The following is a 17,047-nucleotide window of genomic DNA, read 5'->3' as shown; positions in this document are numbered from 1 at the left end:
TATTGTTCCTGGGTTAGGACTTCACTCTGCATCAGCTCAGGTATGAAAGAGGTTTAAGGCATAAGAAAAACACCCTAAAAAAAGCCTGTTTTACTCCTATTTCCCCTAAATAAATACTACGAGTGGAAAGTCACTACAGAGGGCTCTGGAGCTGTAATGTCTGCTACCTCACAGATAAACTAGTAACCTTTTGTCTCCTTGTATTTCACTGCCCTTCCTGTGGCCGATGCACAAACTGTACCAGGTATTGTGTTAAAAGAACCCCAGTTCCCAGCACCAAGGCAGAGGCACCCCAGCCCTGCCCCAGAGCAGGTACAATCCCCCAGCACACCTCACTGCCTGCAAAGACACGTTATCCTACTCGAGGTTCAGCACCCTTCTTCCTCCCACCATGGAAAACCAAAGTCCCACATGCTGCAGGTGCTCTCTGCTCTTTAGGGTACCTTGAAGTGCAGTCAGGAGAGGTGAAATGAGGACCAAAAGACGGATGCTGTTGTGATGGAGAGCAGGCCGCGTGCTGGCAGGGCTTTATTTGATGTCTAGTAATGAATGAAGGCAGTGGGAAGATGCAGAGATCGGGCACAAGCAGTTCAAGACACGTTTTGGGTTTAGGTTTTTGTTTGGGGTATTTTTTGCTCAGGGATTTGGATTTGCATCCTCTTGTTCTTCCAGGAGTTCACCCACCATGCAGTGTTGAGATGAAATGCACAGTATCCTGGTCCTGGAGTTTATAATCCAGCTCACCCTGCAGGCCAAGGGAAAAACATGAGAAATGGTTGAAACGGCATTTCCAAATCCTGGCTGTAAAGAGAAAACAGCTCGTAAAGCAATGGTGAGCATTAGGGACAGCAGAAGGGGATAGGCTGATGTTTTCATCCTAAGGGAAGCAAAGGTGAGAGATCAGAGGAACTGATGTTCATTATCCCACACCGCTTCCTGGACCAGGGTTTTGACAGAAGTGGTGGTTGCCTGAGGCAGGACAATGGTTGGTGGCTGTTTGTTGTCTGAGCACAACAGTGGGCTGAAGAGGGAAGATATTTACCAGTTGCCTGTTTGAGCAGAGATCTCCCCAGGGCTTCACTGCACCTTGCCCTGGTGAAGGTGGCTTGCTTGGGGCTGTGGAGCTGCCTGGTACCCACTATGCTGTTACCCCATGTATGGGGGAGACCTGCCTGCAGCCAAAGGCCAGAGAAAACGGGGGGGGGGGATCTCTCTTCAGGAAACACTGCCTGGCTGATGAGCCTCAGCACGGCAGAGAAAGGCTCCAGGCTTCTGAACAGCCCCAGCACAATGCAGGGAAAGAGATCCCAGCCTGCCCCTTCCCCTTCAAATAGGAGATGCTTTGCTTGGGGCAAGAAATCAGAAAGAGCTTCTCTGAGATCAACCACACAACAGATAAGATTTTCCACAAAGAAAGTCAAAGTGAAGGGGTACAGACCATTAGCTCCCAGTCTGCGTCGTTGATGAGCACCAGAATTCCTGGCCTCCTGCAGAACAGAGGGAAATAATTAGGATACAGGGCTGCTAAAAAGCGACACAACTCGTTAAGAACAAGGGATGTTAGAGCACAGATCACAAGCTGACTGCTTGCAAAGCCAAAGAGAAAAAGCACGGAGGTGGAAACAGGTACAGTCTGTGCCCTTTCTAGATCAAATAAAGGGGAGGCAGGAGCAATCCCAAAGCTCATTTGAATCAAAATGCACCATTCCTGAGGATGCTCCGAGATGACTACATTGCCCTTCGATGTAGGAAAGCCAGGTAATTAAAACCCACGCACTCCAGTCGAGCACAGAGAGCTCGATGTGAAGGCAGGAAAAGCCATCCCAGTGCCCCTACCACAGGCACTAAACACCCAGGGATCCACTCTCAGCCCGATTCTGAGCAAAGGGATTCCCCCCTCTTTGATCTTCAGTGTCCTGCAGTTGTCTCTCCTGTTACCAGGGGACCTGGCACACGCTTCAGCTCACACAGATCCATGTGGAATGCTCAGCAGCCCCAGCGCCACCCCGCAGCACAGCTCACTCTGCTCCATTTCTCTTGGCTTTTTCCTCTTCCCCCCTCACCCCTCCACGAGGTCGGCCCCATTTTGACAATAAAAATACATTTCCCAGAAGGAATATTTGTTGGCATTTCTCCGAGTGACTGCCTCAGTGCCAGTGATGTCAGCAGGGAATGGTCAGACCTGTTAGAACTCCCGGATTGAGGATACATGCACTATGCTGCTCCAGGTGACAACAGAGAGGAAGTATATGTGGCTCTGTTTCACACTTAGGGTTTAAAGAGCTGGGCTGAGGGCTGCAGAAGAGGGTCTCTGTGGAACAGTGCAGTGTAGGACACCTCCCACCATCACTTTAGCAAATCCCTTCTTTTCATTGCCATTAACTTGCTGCTTCAAACCAACAGGGAAAACGCATCCCAACCAGTGGAGATGAACAGAACACCACAAGGAGGATTCAGAAGAGCTGTACTTACACAGATTCCCCTTGCATAAATAATTCTGGTCGTTCTTTCAGCAGGTTCTCTTTGATCCACTGCAGCAGGTTTCTGATATCCCCTGAAAGGAGAAAGGACAGCAGTTTACAAACTGGCTGACAGCCCCGAGCTGATGCCAGAACAAAGTGCTTGTTTATCCACAAAAGAGGAGATGAGGAACATGCAGGATGGAAGGGGATAGCTGCAAACCTGCACTCAAAGAGCCCACTCAATGGGATTGCCCCTTTAGCAGTACCTAACAGGCAGCTCTGCCTCGAAGGAGCTGAGGGCTCTGCCCCAAACTCCATGGTTTGGCAGCAGAAAATGCACCCCACAAAGAATGGATGCAGAAGCACTGTGCAGCAGGAGACTGGCACATCCCATATCCTCCTTGTTGCATTATCACCTAACACATTGATTGTTACCTCTCTGTGTGTTTAAAGTCCATACAAATGAGCCTAAGAACCTGAAAGGAGTAAAGGCAGACACTATGGGTACCAAAACCAGCACGAACCCTTGGCAAGATGAGTTCTGGGGCACAGGATGCCCACAACCGTGCATTGAACACACACACAAGCACTTGCCACAGTAGTTGTATTCTGAACACTTGGAACATTCCTCAGCATCCCACCTGCTGCCATGGTGCTCCCTCCCTCTATACTTTGTGCTTATAGGTTCTTTATTAAAGCTCAGCCTTTATCTTTCCATTTCAGTAGGTGACAGGAAGGATTTGTCTTCATGTAAAAGGAGGAGGAGACACTGCTGGCGGGTTTTTATAGTATCAATTTTACTTTGTGAGGCAAAAACAATTTCTTTAGTGATAGCATCAGTTAATTTCCTATTGGAGAGGTGAGAAGTGACGAGCTGGGGGGGGAATAATGCGTTACAGGGTGTAGAGATGCTGACAAATTGCAATGTGGAGTTCTCCTGCATTTGCCTCTATATTTCACTGTTCCACAAACCACTTCATCATTCTGAATCCACAATCAGTTATTCTCCCGGGGCTCCTTTAAACAGCCCTTTGAAAGCCCCCAAAGAGTTTTGTTTGTTTTCCAGGCGTGAGGAAGCTTTTTGAAGGCACAAATGCACCAGTGAGGGCTGGAGCCCTGCTCACAGGAGGAGCAGGGATGTCTGGATGGGTTTCCAGGTCTGCCTCACGTGTTTCTTGATGTAGTCACAGGGAGCCTTTCCACACATGGCTCTCTAAGCTAAACTCAAGCTCTGTGTACTATTCCTTCTGTATTTGCTTCATAGCCAGCAAAATCAAATGTGTGTGTAGTGGCTTGACTCAGCCCTTGCCTTATCCCAAGATTCTATGGGATTATGGATGCTACAGAGCAGAGCTGGGCTTCTTCTGGATAATGTTACCCCACCACTTCTGCCACACCAGGGATAAATCTGGTGTAGGTGGGTGCACATCAACCAGGCAATGGGGATGGGTCCATCTGCAGCAGATGGGGTCCTCTTTTCCCAAGGTAAAGCGGAGGAGGATGCTCTGAGATTCCCTTTGCATCCCCTCCCTGTTTGCCAGAGCATGGGTGTCTCTGGATGGCAGCTTTCCCCCTGGCACACCACTGCAGGGCTGCTGGGAGCACAACAGGTATCGCTGCCTCTGAGCACTGCATTGAGCACTCCATCACTCCGATCAGGGCAAAAAGACCTGCTTTGTGCCTTAAAACCGCCCGTCAGGCTGGATCACCTGCCTGGGGCCAACCCACAGCTCCCTTGTAATGAGTTAAGAGCACAAACCAGACCATTTGCTGCTGCTTTCCTAGCGACGTGCACTGGGGCTGCTCAGAAGGTGTATGTACAGCCCGGTGGTCAGCTAGCCACCAGAACAGCAGTTAACCATACCCACCTTCCCCTGAACCCCACTGCTGCAATGCAAAGCCCTCAGGATCTCACACCCAAGTGGCTCCTGCTCTCCATCACCAAGCAATGAAAGGCAGAGAGGAAGATGGGAGAGGAGCCCTCAGGAGAAGGAGGGGGGCACAAAGGGGACCCCAGCGCAGCAGCACCCGCGAGCTGTTTCATATTTATGCACTTGCAGCAGGGCACACAACAATGAGCTGTGCCAGATACCATTCTCCTCGCGGGGAATAAGCAGCCCCTTTCCTCTGGGACCTTTCAGGAGAGATCATTTAAACAGAACCACGCTGCACCAGCTGGATAAAAGACAGCCACCTAGAAGCAGCCTGGATGGAGAGAGGACTGATTTATTCGAGGCTGAGCTGCAAGACTCACCCCTACTCCCTCCATAATAAATGTTCATTTCAGCCCCACCTGAGCCTACATTCATTTATTCCTCCCTACACACGTACTGAAGAACCCAAGACCCGATACCCCTGTGCCTGCCTGCAGCTTCCCCGCTCCAAACAGCCACAAAAAATAAGACCCCCTTGTCCAAAGCCAACCTTTAGATATAATACTTTCATCAGCTGCTTTCTCAGCAATGAATTCCACCCCCCCTCCATGTCTCTATGTTCTATACACCAATCTAACTAGAACAAATCAATTATAAAGGATCAAAAATGACCAGAGCCACACCAAAATCATCTCCCACAAGGAAGATATTGAAAAGGAACAAGATTACTTCCATTGCAAGGGGTCTGGGGAGAAGCCATCTTGCAGCTCAGTGCCTCGAATAGCAGTCCTGATCAACAGCTCAGGACTCTCTGCGATATCATGATGGAAATAATAAGAGGTAAATTATAGCACAACTGCTTATCTCTTGCAGTTGACATACATAGCATTCCTAAGACATTTTCTTTCTGATACTACACTATGGGTCTAACAGGTTTCCAGCCCCCTGGGTTGAGGATTTGCTGTGCAAACCAGCAGGTCCTCCACAAACGACATATAAGGGAGGAATTAAATCTCAACCTGCTCAGGCACCACATCTACTGACAGGTTAAACCATGGCAATTTCACACTCGTGTTGCTTAGAATCTGGTCCCCATCGCAAAACAGAGGCAGTGGCTGTTTGCAGGAGCACAGTTGTACTACATGTACTGCCATTCGGCTGCAAAAGCAGCCAGCTCTTTGGGTCAGGAGTGAGGTTCAGGTGCACTCTGAGACAACACACAGCATTTCACTCCCCCATCTCCAGCTCAAAGGCAGCAAATCACAGTAACACCACGTTTTTATCACTGCAGTGTGGTCTCAGTGAAATCCTTTTGGTAGCTTGCTCCGTTTCATCCACAGCAAACAAACATCCACACCAAAAACCCACTCTATCATTAACCACTGGCAGCATCAGCAGAGAGGCAAGAACCAGCCAAGGAAGCTGAAACAGTCTCAAACTGCAAAGGAGGGACTGAAGCACATGGTAGGAAATCCCTGTGTTACTTGTATACAGAGACAGCTTCTGCTGCCTGTGCTCAGAGCACCTCAAACCTCTGCAGCTTCCCAGGAAAAATAACCTAAAGGTCCTTAGGAAACCAAAATAAAGAAACCCAGCAAACGTTTGAGAACACTGCTTTAGTTCAAGCACACAGATGGGAGCTCGAATCCACGATACACACATAGAGCAAAGCAGGCAGCGGAACAGGGAAACCAAGTGTGTGCTTGCAGTGCCACGGAGTCATTGGCTTGTCACGCAAGCGGGCAGGATGCAGGATCTGCAGCGAGCGTGCATACAAAACCCAACAGCCTCGGCTCATTTGCAGCCCAGCTGCATCACAACCACTCCTGGTTGTGGCAGACAGCACGGCACAGTCTGCTCTGTCCTCTTGCCTATCCTCCAAGGCCTGATCTTCTGCATTACCCCAAGTGCTCCTCGATGAAGAATCTGCTGAGCTTCCTCTGCAAGAGAAATACAGCTACGACTCCATTTTAGCACTGCCTGCAATAAGAGCCTGGGTTCATCTGCACCCTCAAACCCAGGGCTGGAATCCATAGATCTCCCCTAGCTCAATAAAAGCTCCCAGGCCTGACGGATTCATCAGCAAAGAGGACACTTGGTGTGTGCAGAGGGAAACCTTGAATAAGAAACACCAAGCTGGGTGCTGCACCAGAAGGATCTCACACTGAACTGATAAATGTGCAGAAACACGAGAGGATTTTGTGCAACCATTACCCCAGTTGGCAAGGATGGGCTCTGAGCTCCCAGGGAGCTGCACAGGTCACTGACAGACTCACACATGCAGTGACCAAACACCTCCGTGGCCCTTGTCTTGAAATGCACGTAAAAACCTGCACAAAGCACACAGCGCCTCGAAGAGCACCCAGAGGAGGTAATTACACCCATCTTCTTGCCTTGGCTGCAGAAGTGTGAAATAGGGGAGCCCTATAAAGGCTGAACCATGGAAAATTCCCTTCTGGTCCGTAATAAACAAGATATATGCAGCACTGGTCACTAAGGGGTCAGTGCTGCAAGAGCACAGCGCTTTCCCTTGCGGATAGCTCCCTGTGGGGTACCATTTCTTTGACCCAGAATAAGATCATTTATCATACTGACCATGGCTGAGCTCCAATTTGCTGAGGTCACTAACTCTGGACGAGCGCCGCTCCACCCACATTCTCAGCCACCGGCCTGTAACCATGACAAAGCCCCTTCCCTGCAGCTCCTCTGCCATTATTCCCCCTGCCTGCATGGAAATGTATGGAAAGACAATTTGTATGCTCCTTTTCCTGGCCTGAAGCAGCTCGGTTTTAAAACAGATGAACCAGCTCCCAATACCTGCTGCCCATCGAGGTGCGCGTCTCCTCTGCTATTGAATCCTCCAGGAATCTGCTCTCTAAAAGAGCTTGTTACAAAACCTGACCTAAGGGATCCTTCAGGCTCTTCCAGCCTCCCATCTGATATGCAAATCATTCGCTGAAGCAGATGATGGTGTGCCATAAACTGCAGAAGAAGACCTGGAATAGCTGATATAAATGGAGTCACAGGCAAATGGGTTCGCTACTACACAGAGCGAGCAGCGAGGCAAGATTCTGCAGCAAGTGCAACATCCATTTTCCCTGACAAGTGCACAAGCCAAACCTGCCATGCACTGGAGTGGGCAGTGATTTAAGTGCCAGGGAAAAAAATCAGGGGATAACTACAGCCAGACGTAAGAGAATCCCAATCATTGCTCTTACCCGTTCTTGCCAGCCCCAAACCAACACCAAGGTCTTGGCTTCTCTAATTTGTAACTGTGTTGTGACATCTTCCTCTCACTTCTCAGCTATAAGAGCAACGCTGCTCTTCGTTTGCTTGTGCCCAGAAAAGGGGACGGGATCTCAGAGGTCTTTCACAGCCCTCTCCTGTTAGCAGTGAAGACTCAGATCCCAGCCATTACCCAGCCCTGAGGTTTGAATCACAACACTCATGAACTACAGAGGAGCTGCTTTGGGATCCTCCACTCCCCACAGGTTACTGGTAGGAGAACACAAGCTCAAGGGATCTCCAATCCCACTCGCCAGCCAGCAGCAAGCCTCCAGATCCATGAGCTCCTGTGACAGAAAAAGCAGCTCTGAGCTGATTCTCAGGGTAAACCTAATCCCTACTCATTTCCAAAGTCAGAGCATCTAATCCCGTAACACCCAACGCTATTGTCACTTCAGGCTCCCAAATAAATGCCACTGCACCAAACTGTCTCTTTTCATTAGGATCACAGATCACTACTGCTGGCCCAGGGTCTTGCCTCTCATTCCAAATTGTCAAAGGAAAGATTCCAGATTGGGAATTGCAGACCCTACAAATAATACCCCATTAACAGGTCCTGCGATTTTCTCCCTCTGTCACTGCAGAATAATTCCCAACAAAAGACCATCCCAAACCTTTCCCACTCTGATTTCAAGATGCTTGAGCAATGTAGACCTGCTACCAAACCCCAAGGAGACTGTGCCACGGTCAGATAGTTTTTGCAGTCAGAAATCTTCTGCTAATGCACCAAACTCCCATTTCTTCGTTCCTCCCTATCAATCTTTGCTAGATGATATTGCGTCACCCTGGCTATAATCTGTCCTTCCCAATGATAAAGGAGATAGCCCACCTCATCACTTTTCCATTCATTTATCCTGTTTAACCTTGAATAGTGCTGGTTAATTTTTTCCTGAGCTGCTCAGGAAGACAATTCGGAGATTGCATTACTACCCATGGGCACAGAGCTTTGCCAAAACACATCAGGACTCACATTTCCCTCCTCTCCTATATCCCCAGCTCCCGGGTTTTGTGCCTGTGTGCACACAGCGAGGGTGGAAAAGGAAAACCTTCTCCCTGCTACAACAGAGCTGATGCGAGACCCCAGAGGCAGGTGGCTGCTGCTGCCAGCGTGCAGAGGGATTCCCTGGCAGCCTGGCACTGCCCCACACGCAGCCTGGCCGAGGGAATCCCTTGGGCTGGGCTCTCCCTGGCATTGCCAGCTGGATCAGAAAGCGCCTTCCAGTCAATCCTTTGCCCCCCTTGCAGCCTGCCGGGTGGCTGGTGTCCCCTCTGGCTGCAGGATGAGTCAATGTCTCGGCTCACGAACTCCTGTGATTTTATTGCTCTACATACAGAAATCGTGCAGCGTCCAACCCTCACCTCTCACTTTCAGGCTCAGCTCTGCTTTGCTATTATTAGACTTTCATATAGGGCAAGCACCATTAAACCGATTCCTGCCCACCCAACCCAGCCACCCCCACAGATACTCCAAGCCCCCTCAGTCTTACTTGAAAGGGGAAAAGAAAGGGCCAGTGAGATGATCAGGGTGGAGGAGAAGGGGGGTAAGATTTACAAGTGAATGGAGGTAAGAATGGAGCAGTTTGTGGGATAAAGGGGCTGCAGAGGGAGCTTTACAGATGTGCAGAGGGACGGCGGCTCATTGTTTAATTAAGCAGAAAGTGGCTCTTTTGAAAAGCAATTTTGCACAGGAGCTCTGAGCTCAGCAAACAACTCCTGCGAGTGAGGGCAGGAGGAGAAAGGAACAGCTGGCCCGGAGCCGTGTGAACCGCATGCTAAGCGGTTTAAAGGGCCCGGATCCTCCTCCCCAGCCCTGTTCCGCTGCCACCCTCTGAACAGTGCTGTCAGCACAGCAAATCCCACCGAGAGAAAAGGCAGAGCAGGGCAGGGGGGAGTGTGCCGGCGCAGAAAGGTTATCCTGCTAGGTGTCCGCACTGCAATACAGTGGCTGGGAAGGAGGGTGGAACAGCCAGGCTTTGTTATCCCAGGGATCTGGGGTTTGGATGCCTGGGAAGCTCTTTCCACAAGGGGTTGGGATGAGCCGAGCTGGTAACATGGCTCCAAGGCCTCCTGGGTGAGTGCTGGCACTGCTCTGGTGAGGGCAGACGGCTGCTTCTCTGTTCTCTCTGAAGGACTCTTGCCTTGCACAGAAGCTGGGACAGGGACCCAGTGCCGAGTCCCACACCATGACTGCAAGCACAGCAGGGACCACTCGATCACAGTGGTGGTGGCAGCCCACAGCAGCATCCCACCAGGCTTCTGGTGGTGCAAACGTGGCTGCTCACTGGAAAGAGCAGCCAGGATCCAGAGCTGAGGTTGATCAGCCCTGAGCATCCCCCTGAGTGCCTTTTCCTTGCCAAAAATATATATACTCTGCCTAAGAGAGATGCACAAGTCAAGGAACAGTCCCAGACTCCTTTGAAACCTGTGAGCACCATGCACTGTGGTTAAAGATGCGACTGCGTGAAGTTCCATAGGGCTATGTTTTTTTGTTATTATTCTAATAAGCTGCATCACCAAACACGTTTTTATTCTCTCTTTGGAGCAAGTTCTAAAATGTTAGGAATAATAAACAGAGCAATAAAAGCATTCCAGAATATTAATAACTGCAGCATACTACCTACCAATAGCACTGGGCATTTACATACAAGTAATGCCAGCCAGTTCTCTTGATTTTACACCTTGTTTTGGCACGGCACCCAGTCAACTCTGACCACAAGGCCATGGTGTATGTTTTAAGCCACTCTGCCTGTAACACAGGTCTGATCTCCTGAGATCCCCAGGCTCTTCTCTGAGAAGCTGAATGCCCCCAACTCCCTCCATGCTGTGTGGAACAAGGCCCCCAGAAAAGCAAAGCTCTTGAGGAGCAGACCACACTTTCTCTACAGTGATTTAACGTAAGCAGCACTTGGCAGATAATTTTTCCTCTTAAAAAAAGTGATAAATATTAGCAACAGGCTTTTCCCCGGGGTTTTGGTAAAGAGAAACCACAAACAATTACCAAATGACACTGATTAAAAATGTATCCTTCCAGACTCGTAAATGCCAAAACACACAGTGAATTCTGCACTACTCCAGGTCCAAGTGATCGTTGCTGCAACTGGTCACTGCCACTCCAAAACACAAGTCCCATCACTGGAATTATTGGAATTCAAAGGCCTGCAATCAGCAGCTGAGCAGCACAACTGCCAGAGATTCTACAACCAGCCCCAACCTCTGGATGCAGCACCCAGCAGGTAGCACAGCAGAGAGGTTTTGTAAACCCTCTTCATCAGTATGATGCTGCTGAGCTAAACCTGAACTGGCTACAAGGGTTAAACAATGCCACGGACTTCCTACCCTTCCAACAGCCTCCATGCAACTCACTTGGCCATAGACAAATCCACCACTGTGTGTCCCAGCGAGATGGAGGAAGGAGCTCCGGCATCGCTTGCAGAGCAGTCATACAATGACCTATTTGATTACTGGAGCACTTGCTTAAATTACTGTGGCTTATTTCAGGATGAGGCTGCCAAATACATTTTCAGTTTTTAATTTAGGGTTTCTCTCTTTTATGCTCCATTGTCTCTAATAGCTTCTTAGATGCTTGCAAATAAAGTTGATTTCCCTGCCAATTTAATCCTCTCTCCATGTGACAAATACCACTATTCCCTCAGCTTTCTCCCACACACACAGTCTTTATGCAGAATAAACCAACAGGGCATAATGCCTTTAGATCCTCTAACAAATTTATCAATGAGATCATCAAAATAGCCAGCAATTTGGGACAAGACTCTTGTTTAACTTGAGGCCTTCTTTCTGCAACTACTCTAAAAGATGACACCGTCCAGCACAAAGCATGGTTCATGTCAATCTGTCTCCCAGTGCCATGGATCACACCTCTGTCAGTTTCTACTTCAAAACCTCACCATGTAGGCTAAGCTAGCTCTGCTCTGGAAATACAGACCTGCTCTCTTCCTGGTGTTAGGATAGGATACAAAAAGCCCCATGGATAATAAAAATAGGTCCCACCACACGGCTGTACCCCTTGTGGTTTGTTCTTGTCCCATTTGCAGCTTCCTTCCTCCTGCCTTTCCGAATCCCTCCAGGAGCCCATCTCCACGCCTCAGAAAAGGACAGAGAACCAAATCTTCTTGTAAAAGTTAACTGGAGCTGGAACTCACCTACTTTCCACCTAGTGCCTGTGACCAGGAGTAAAGAAAACAACCACGTAAGAATTTGTCCAACATTATTATCACTCAGAGAACATTGCCCTTGCCAGCTATGGAGCACAGCTTGGTTTATCCATGTCAATATTTCCTCATATAATTTTCTACCTCCCATCACCTCTGGGACAGTTATAAAAATGCCTAAACAATTAAAATACAGCTGGGCCCAATGTCCCAGAGAGAAGGAACTGCTCTGCAAAAAAGAGGACAAAGACAAAAATAACCTAGAAAGAGAAGAAGTGTAGGTAAGAGAGGCCAAAATGGCCCAAAATAAGCCTGATGGCTAATGAAATCAGTTAAAATGGGGTTAGAAGTACAGGTCTTCAAGTACTGCTCATACTACGGCTCTTTCCCCAGAGTATTAAGTGATGGATGTAGGGGGTAAGGTAAGCAACAGGATACACCATGTGTAACTGAGCTGGTTTACTTCTCTAACCATAGTCACTCTGGCTGCACGAGGGCAGCAGGGAACATAGTACATATATCTTTATTTACCCAGAGAGAGGTGAATTAATCTTTCTTAGTGTGAATGAGGAAAATACCTGGTATTAGGAACAATGTAAAATTGCAGGAATTTACCAAATTCCTTATGCACATGTTTCTGATGTGATTCTACTGACTCCTCACCACTACAACATAATTCCCATCTGGAAATACTTCGAGGAGTGTCTCCAGATATCAGACATCAACACCACCCCTGTACTGGGTGTAAACGTCACTGTAGCAGAAGCTTCACAACTCAACCCAAAAGATGAAACCTCCCTGTCACTCAATGCACATGAAAACAGGAGGCTGCCGCTCCTGATACAGGCAGCCTGAAAAGCTGGGAGCAATAATGTGTTAGATCAACCTAGAATGAGCCACTGCAAATCATGAGTTCTAACCCTGAGACTGAGCCAGATCTTCAGGGAAAGATTTATCCTTTAAGATAAACCCAGCTCCTAGTGAAGTCTGCAGAAGTCTTTCAATTTCAAGTGGGAATGGATTAGGCCACATACAACTGCACCACTGACAACCATCGGGCTGGAAGATTCATGCTTTGATATTAATTCCCCTCTTCCCCTGGCAGAAATAAACATCTCAAGTAATAACCCCATCTTTCTGAGGATCTGATTGTGATCTGAACTCCACCAATGCCTTGATGCATATCAGTGGGGATTTTAAATTTGCAGAACATTGAAGAAAATTATGCTCTAGCCCTGAAGTTTATAAACCCACTAAATGAGTGTTTTGGCATTTCTTTACTACTTTCCATTTTGGGATCTTAAGTGCTTGAACAGTGCTGGAATTTCACGCTGAACTCTCTTGCGATACATGAAAGGAGCACTGTTACTTCACTAGCAACAGGGGAAAGTTAAGCAACACGACTAAACTCACAAAGCAAATCAGTATCAGGTCATGTTTCTGGATCCCTAGTCCCTGTCTTAACCACAAGATAACACACTATTCCAGTGCTCCTATTATGTCTGAATTACACATACTTATGTCCAAGCATCAAAAGCGCTTCTACCGATCTCTAATTACTTCCAGGCATGGCAAGAAGATTTCAAGCCTGAATGTTCACAGCACATATATTACAGTATTAGCCATTCATGAGATATTAGTTGTTAACATTCCCCAATGCTTTGCATTATTTTGCTTTATAATCCCACTCTCAAATAGCACAAAGCATTGCTCTCTAGCTGGGAGAATTCAAAGCATACCTGAGGCAAAATTATGTTCCAACTGAAGTATGTACACGCATAAGGAGAAACAAGAGAGCTAGTACAGCACTTCTCAGTACTGATACTCCAAATTGCAAACCTGAAATGATGACTGTTTATCACTGGGACACTCAAGTCCTGTTCTCTATTGAAGGGAAGGCTATAGACAGGATGTTCAGCATCACATTCAAGTGTTAGCTTTGCCATTTTCAACTGCATAGTTAATATAGAACAAGCACATATACTTGTAAGTTCAATTAGTAGATGAAATGCATTTATGTTACACTGCTATACACACCCCCATGTATCTATTCACTACATACACACACACACACACTTATATCTCTCTTGAAAACCCCAGGATAGGCAAGAAAAAAAGCAGAGAGAAGAGGTTATTGGTGCTTTCAAGCAAGGCAAATGTAGAGTTGATGGAAGCAATCAGAAGCTGTTGTCTATCCAGGAGGAAAGAGGAAAAAGTCTTAAGGCAAAACACAAGTGCTTAAGGAGAGGAAAGATGCTCCGACTCTTTCTGCTTGGTATATACTTTGAGGACTGTTTTCTGCCAAGCTATGTGATCCACAGCATGCCTGAAAGTGCTTTTAAAATACATCAGTTCTTGTTGCCAACTCATGAAACTGCCGTACAAACCAGCTTTGTTTAATTTGTTGTCATTCTTTCAAGTTATCCAACAGGTTCTGATACTCACAAGGCTCTGGTTGACAGGGCAAAGTCACCTGATGCTTTTTGACACCATCGAACATGAATTCTGCACCACCTCTGAAATAAAAACAATGAACCACTGAGATTTTGCTTTATTGTCAAAAGGAAGACAGTACAAAAGAGGCGATTTACATAGATGCCAAAACGGAGAAAACAAATGACACAGCCTATATTTAGCACAGGATTCTCTTTGTCTTTCTCCTCCTCTTGCAAACCACACGTTCATAGGGGAAGTTGCCATCTCCCATCGCCAGCTCCCACAGGAGGCTCTGTTGAGGGCCAGAACCCCACGGTGCCAGGCATCATCCCAGCAGAACAGGAAGATGGTTCCCAGTTCAATGCGCTAACAAATGGCCACGCAGCATCCAGCCTAACGCCTCCAGCTGTCGGCACTGCTGCAGCCCAAACAGCATTACAGCCACCACATGACATCCCACATCTCTCGTCCCCAGCACCTTTTATAGCCACAAGCCTCGAGGCCTTTAACAGAACTGCAGCATCCTTCTAAATAATCCCCTATTTCCACTTGTGAACAGAGAGGAAATGACTCACAGGAGGTTACGCAGCAACCAGAGCCAGCATCCCTGAGCCCTGGCAACCTCCTCTTGATCTGCTTGCTACAGAACATTCCCTCTCGGGAGGGACTTGAGTGGGAGAAGCAAATGACAACGATGATAAGTGAAAATGAATAAACAAACACACAATCCTCCACTGAACAACCTGACGAACATCCCTCGTCTGACAGTCAGAATGTACCGAGGGATCAGCCTCAGATAACTCACTGATGGCCTCTGGGGTGAGCAAAACATGCAGGGGCTGGAAGTACAGGAGGACCTCGAAAGAATGGGATTTAAACTGGGACCAGGTACCTCATCTCCTTTAGGCTGTTCCAACAAAATCCTTCATTGTTTGGAACTGCAACTCACAGGCTCAGGAGCTCCTCAAAACATCCCTTTTCTGCCCAAAGAGCAACTGTTGAAACTTGGGGCTTTACAAACATCAATTAGTTTTCCTGATATTGTGAGGCCACAGCACAAACTCAGCCTTAGATTGTAAAACTTTATCATATGAGTAAGGCCACGGATAATAAACATGAGTGCTACTTTTAAGATACGGGACATAGAAGCAGATAGAACAAACTCTTCACTCTAGACTGAGCAGGATGGCCAAAGCTTTAACAATTAGGAAGCTCCCAAAATCCTCAACTCATCTGATACTCAACTGAGGTTGAAAAATGATCAAGCTGATTTCAAAAGGCTTATAATTGTGGCAAAACGTTCTTCCAGCTTCAAACACTGATTAATTTAGAAAGGTAACCTTAGGAAGTTACTGTCTGGAAACTTATTGGTGCCTTGCATCCCTTGGGAAGCAGCACAAGATAGAGAAGTATTTAAACTAAAGAATCCCCACCAAATTATCAATAAAAGAGACACCCAAACGTTCCAAAGCTCCTTTAAATCCAATATCTCAAAATGCCCCACTAGGTTTCCTTGGCTCTGCAATGGAAGAGCACAACGGAAGCCTTGTTATGCCCTCGGCAGCATTACTTATATGCAGTGAGTCTCCTAAAGAGCACTCTGTTGGTGTCCTTCCCCCAGCTCACACAAAAAATAGCTATGTGGCAATTGAAGCGTTGATTATGAGCACGAGGGGGATTCATGCGAGGGGACAAGTGACAAGGATTATATGAAAAACATTTTTTGATGTCACGAAAACAAGGTCACGCTTTGTTACAGCGGGAAATGTAGATTGCAAGATAAGGTCCTTCTGTAATGCGCGAGCCGTGGGGACCTCAGCTGCGATTCCTACATAGAGAGCTCATTTATGCATTTCCAAAGGGAGCAAAAATGCATCTCACTCTTCTGGGAAAAATTAGGAGAGCTCCTGCAGCTGGAAGTGGGAAAGACTGAGGAAAGGATTCTTAAGGAGAAGAGCATTTGAGGGGTTATGGCGTTTCTGTGTTGTGAAAGGGTGGGAAAAAGCGAATAAAGAGCAGCCTTTTAGCTGCTGTTAAAAGGAGGCTTTAACGAAAATAACACGAGTATTGCCACAAATATGCACTGGCTTCCACTGCAAACACTTGAACTTCCCAGCGCCAGCGCTGGGGAGCAAGGCGGATCCTACGGCAGCCAAGACCTGAAACCCGAAACGCTACAAAGGCTGTTTTGCCCTGAAATAACCTGAGACACGAAGCGAGCACACACGTACCCAGACACAGAGAAATACAGAGGAAGAATAGCCGAAAAACGAGTGGAAGGTTTTAATAAATCGTTTTAATTATTAAAGAAAGCAGAAAGTTGGAAGGGGAGAAAGGAAAGCGCTGGTACAAGACGCTCACAGCCGCAGGCGAGGCCGTGTCGCCGCCTCCCTTCAGAGCCATAGGGCAGGGAAACCGCCGCGGCGCAGCCCGTGCCCCGGCCCGGCTCCCCGGCAGCGGCCGCACCGCCACCCGCGGGCCCGGACAGGCTGGTGGCGGCCGCACAGGCCGCACTGCACACCCGCTCCGCCTCACAAACGGGCCCGTTGCAGCCCCCCCCTCCCCGGTCCCCGTTGGGTCCCCGGTCCCCGCTGCCTCCCCAGGCCCCGCCGCCGCCGCCCGCGCTCACCCGAACTCCACCTGCAGCGACACGGGCGCCGCCATCTTGGCAGCGGCGGGGACGGCGCGCGCGGGCCGCGCCGGAAGCACCACGCCGGCTTCCGGCCGCGCCGCGTTGCCTGGCAACGGCTGTCGGGGGGAGCGTGGGGCCTAATGGGTTGTACCGGGGAGCGCGATGGCGGCTGGCCTGAGGGGAGTCCGC

At 48.3% G+C, this 17,047-nt stretch overlaps 1 protein-coding gene across 1 annotated transcript; it reads right to left on the bottom strand.

The window, feature by feature from the left end:
- Nucleotides 1–491: 491 nt before the first annotated feature.
- URM1 (ubiquitin related modifier 1) lies at nucleotides 492–16,944 on the bottom strand. The gene is made up of 5 exons (XM_034067934.1): nucleotides 16,856–16,944; nucleotides 14,236–14,306; nucleotides 2,473–2,554; nucleotides 1,439–1,487; nucleotides 492–745 (listed from the first exon to the last, which is right to left on the bottom strand). Exons 1-5 carry the CDS (start codon nucleotides 16,888–16,890, stop codon nucleotides 677–679), a joined length of 306 nt encoding a protein of 101 aa, XP_033923825.1. The 5' UTR covers nucleotides 16,891–16,944; the 3' UTR covers nucleotides 492–676.
- Between the last annotated feature and the right edge of the window lie 103 nt (nucleotides 16,945–17,047).

The sequence above is a fragment of the Melopsittacus undulatus genome, chromosome 11 (genome assembly GCF_012275295.1).
Source record: "Melopsittacus undulatus isolate bMelUnd1 chromosome 11, bMelUnd1.mat.Z, whole genome shotgun sequence".
Lineage (NCBI taxonomy): Eukaryota > Metazoa > Chordata > Aves > Psittaciformes > Psittaculidae > Melopsittacus > Melopsittacus undulatus.
This window is presented reverse-complemented; position numbering and strand designations above follow the sequence as displayed.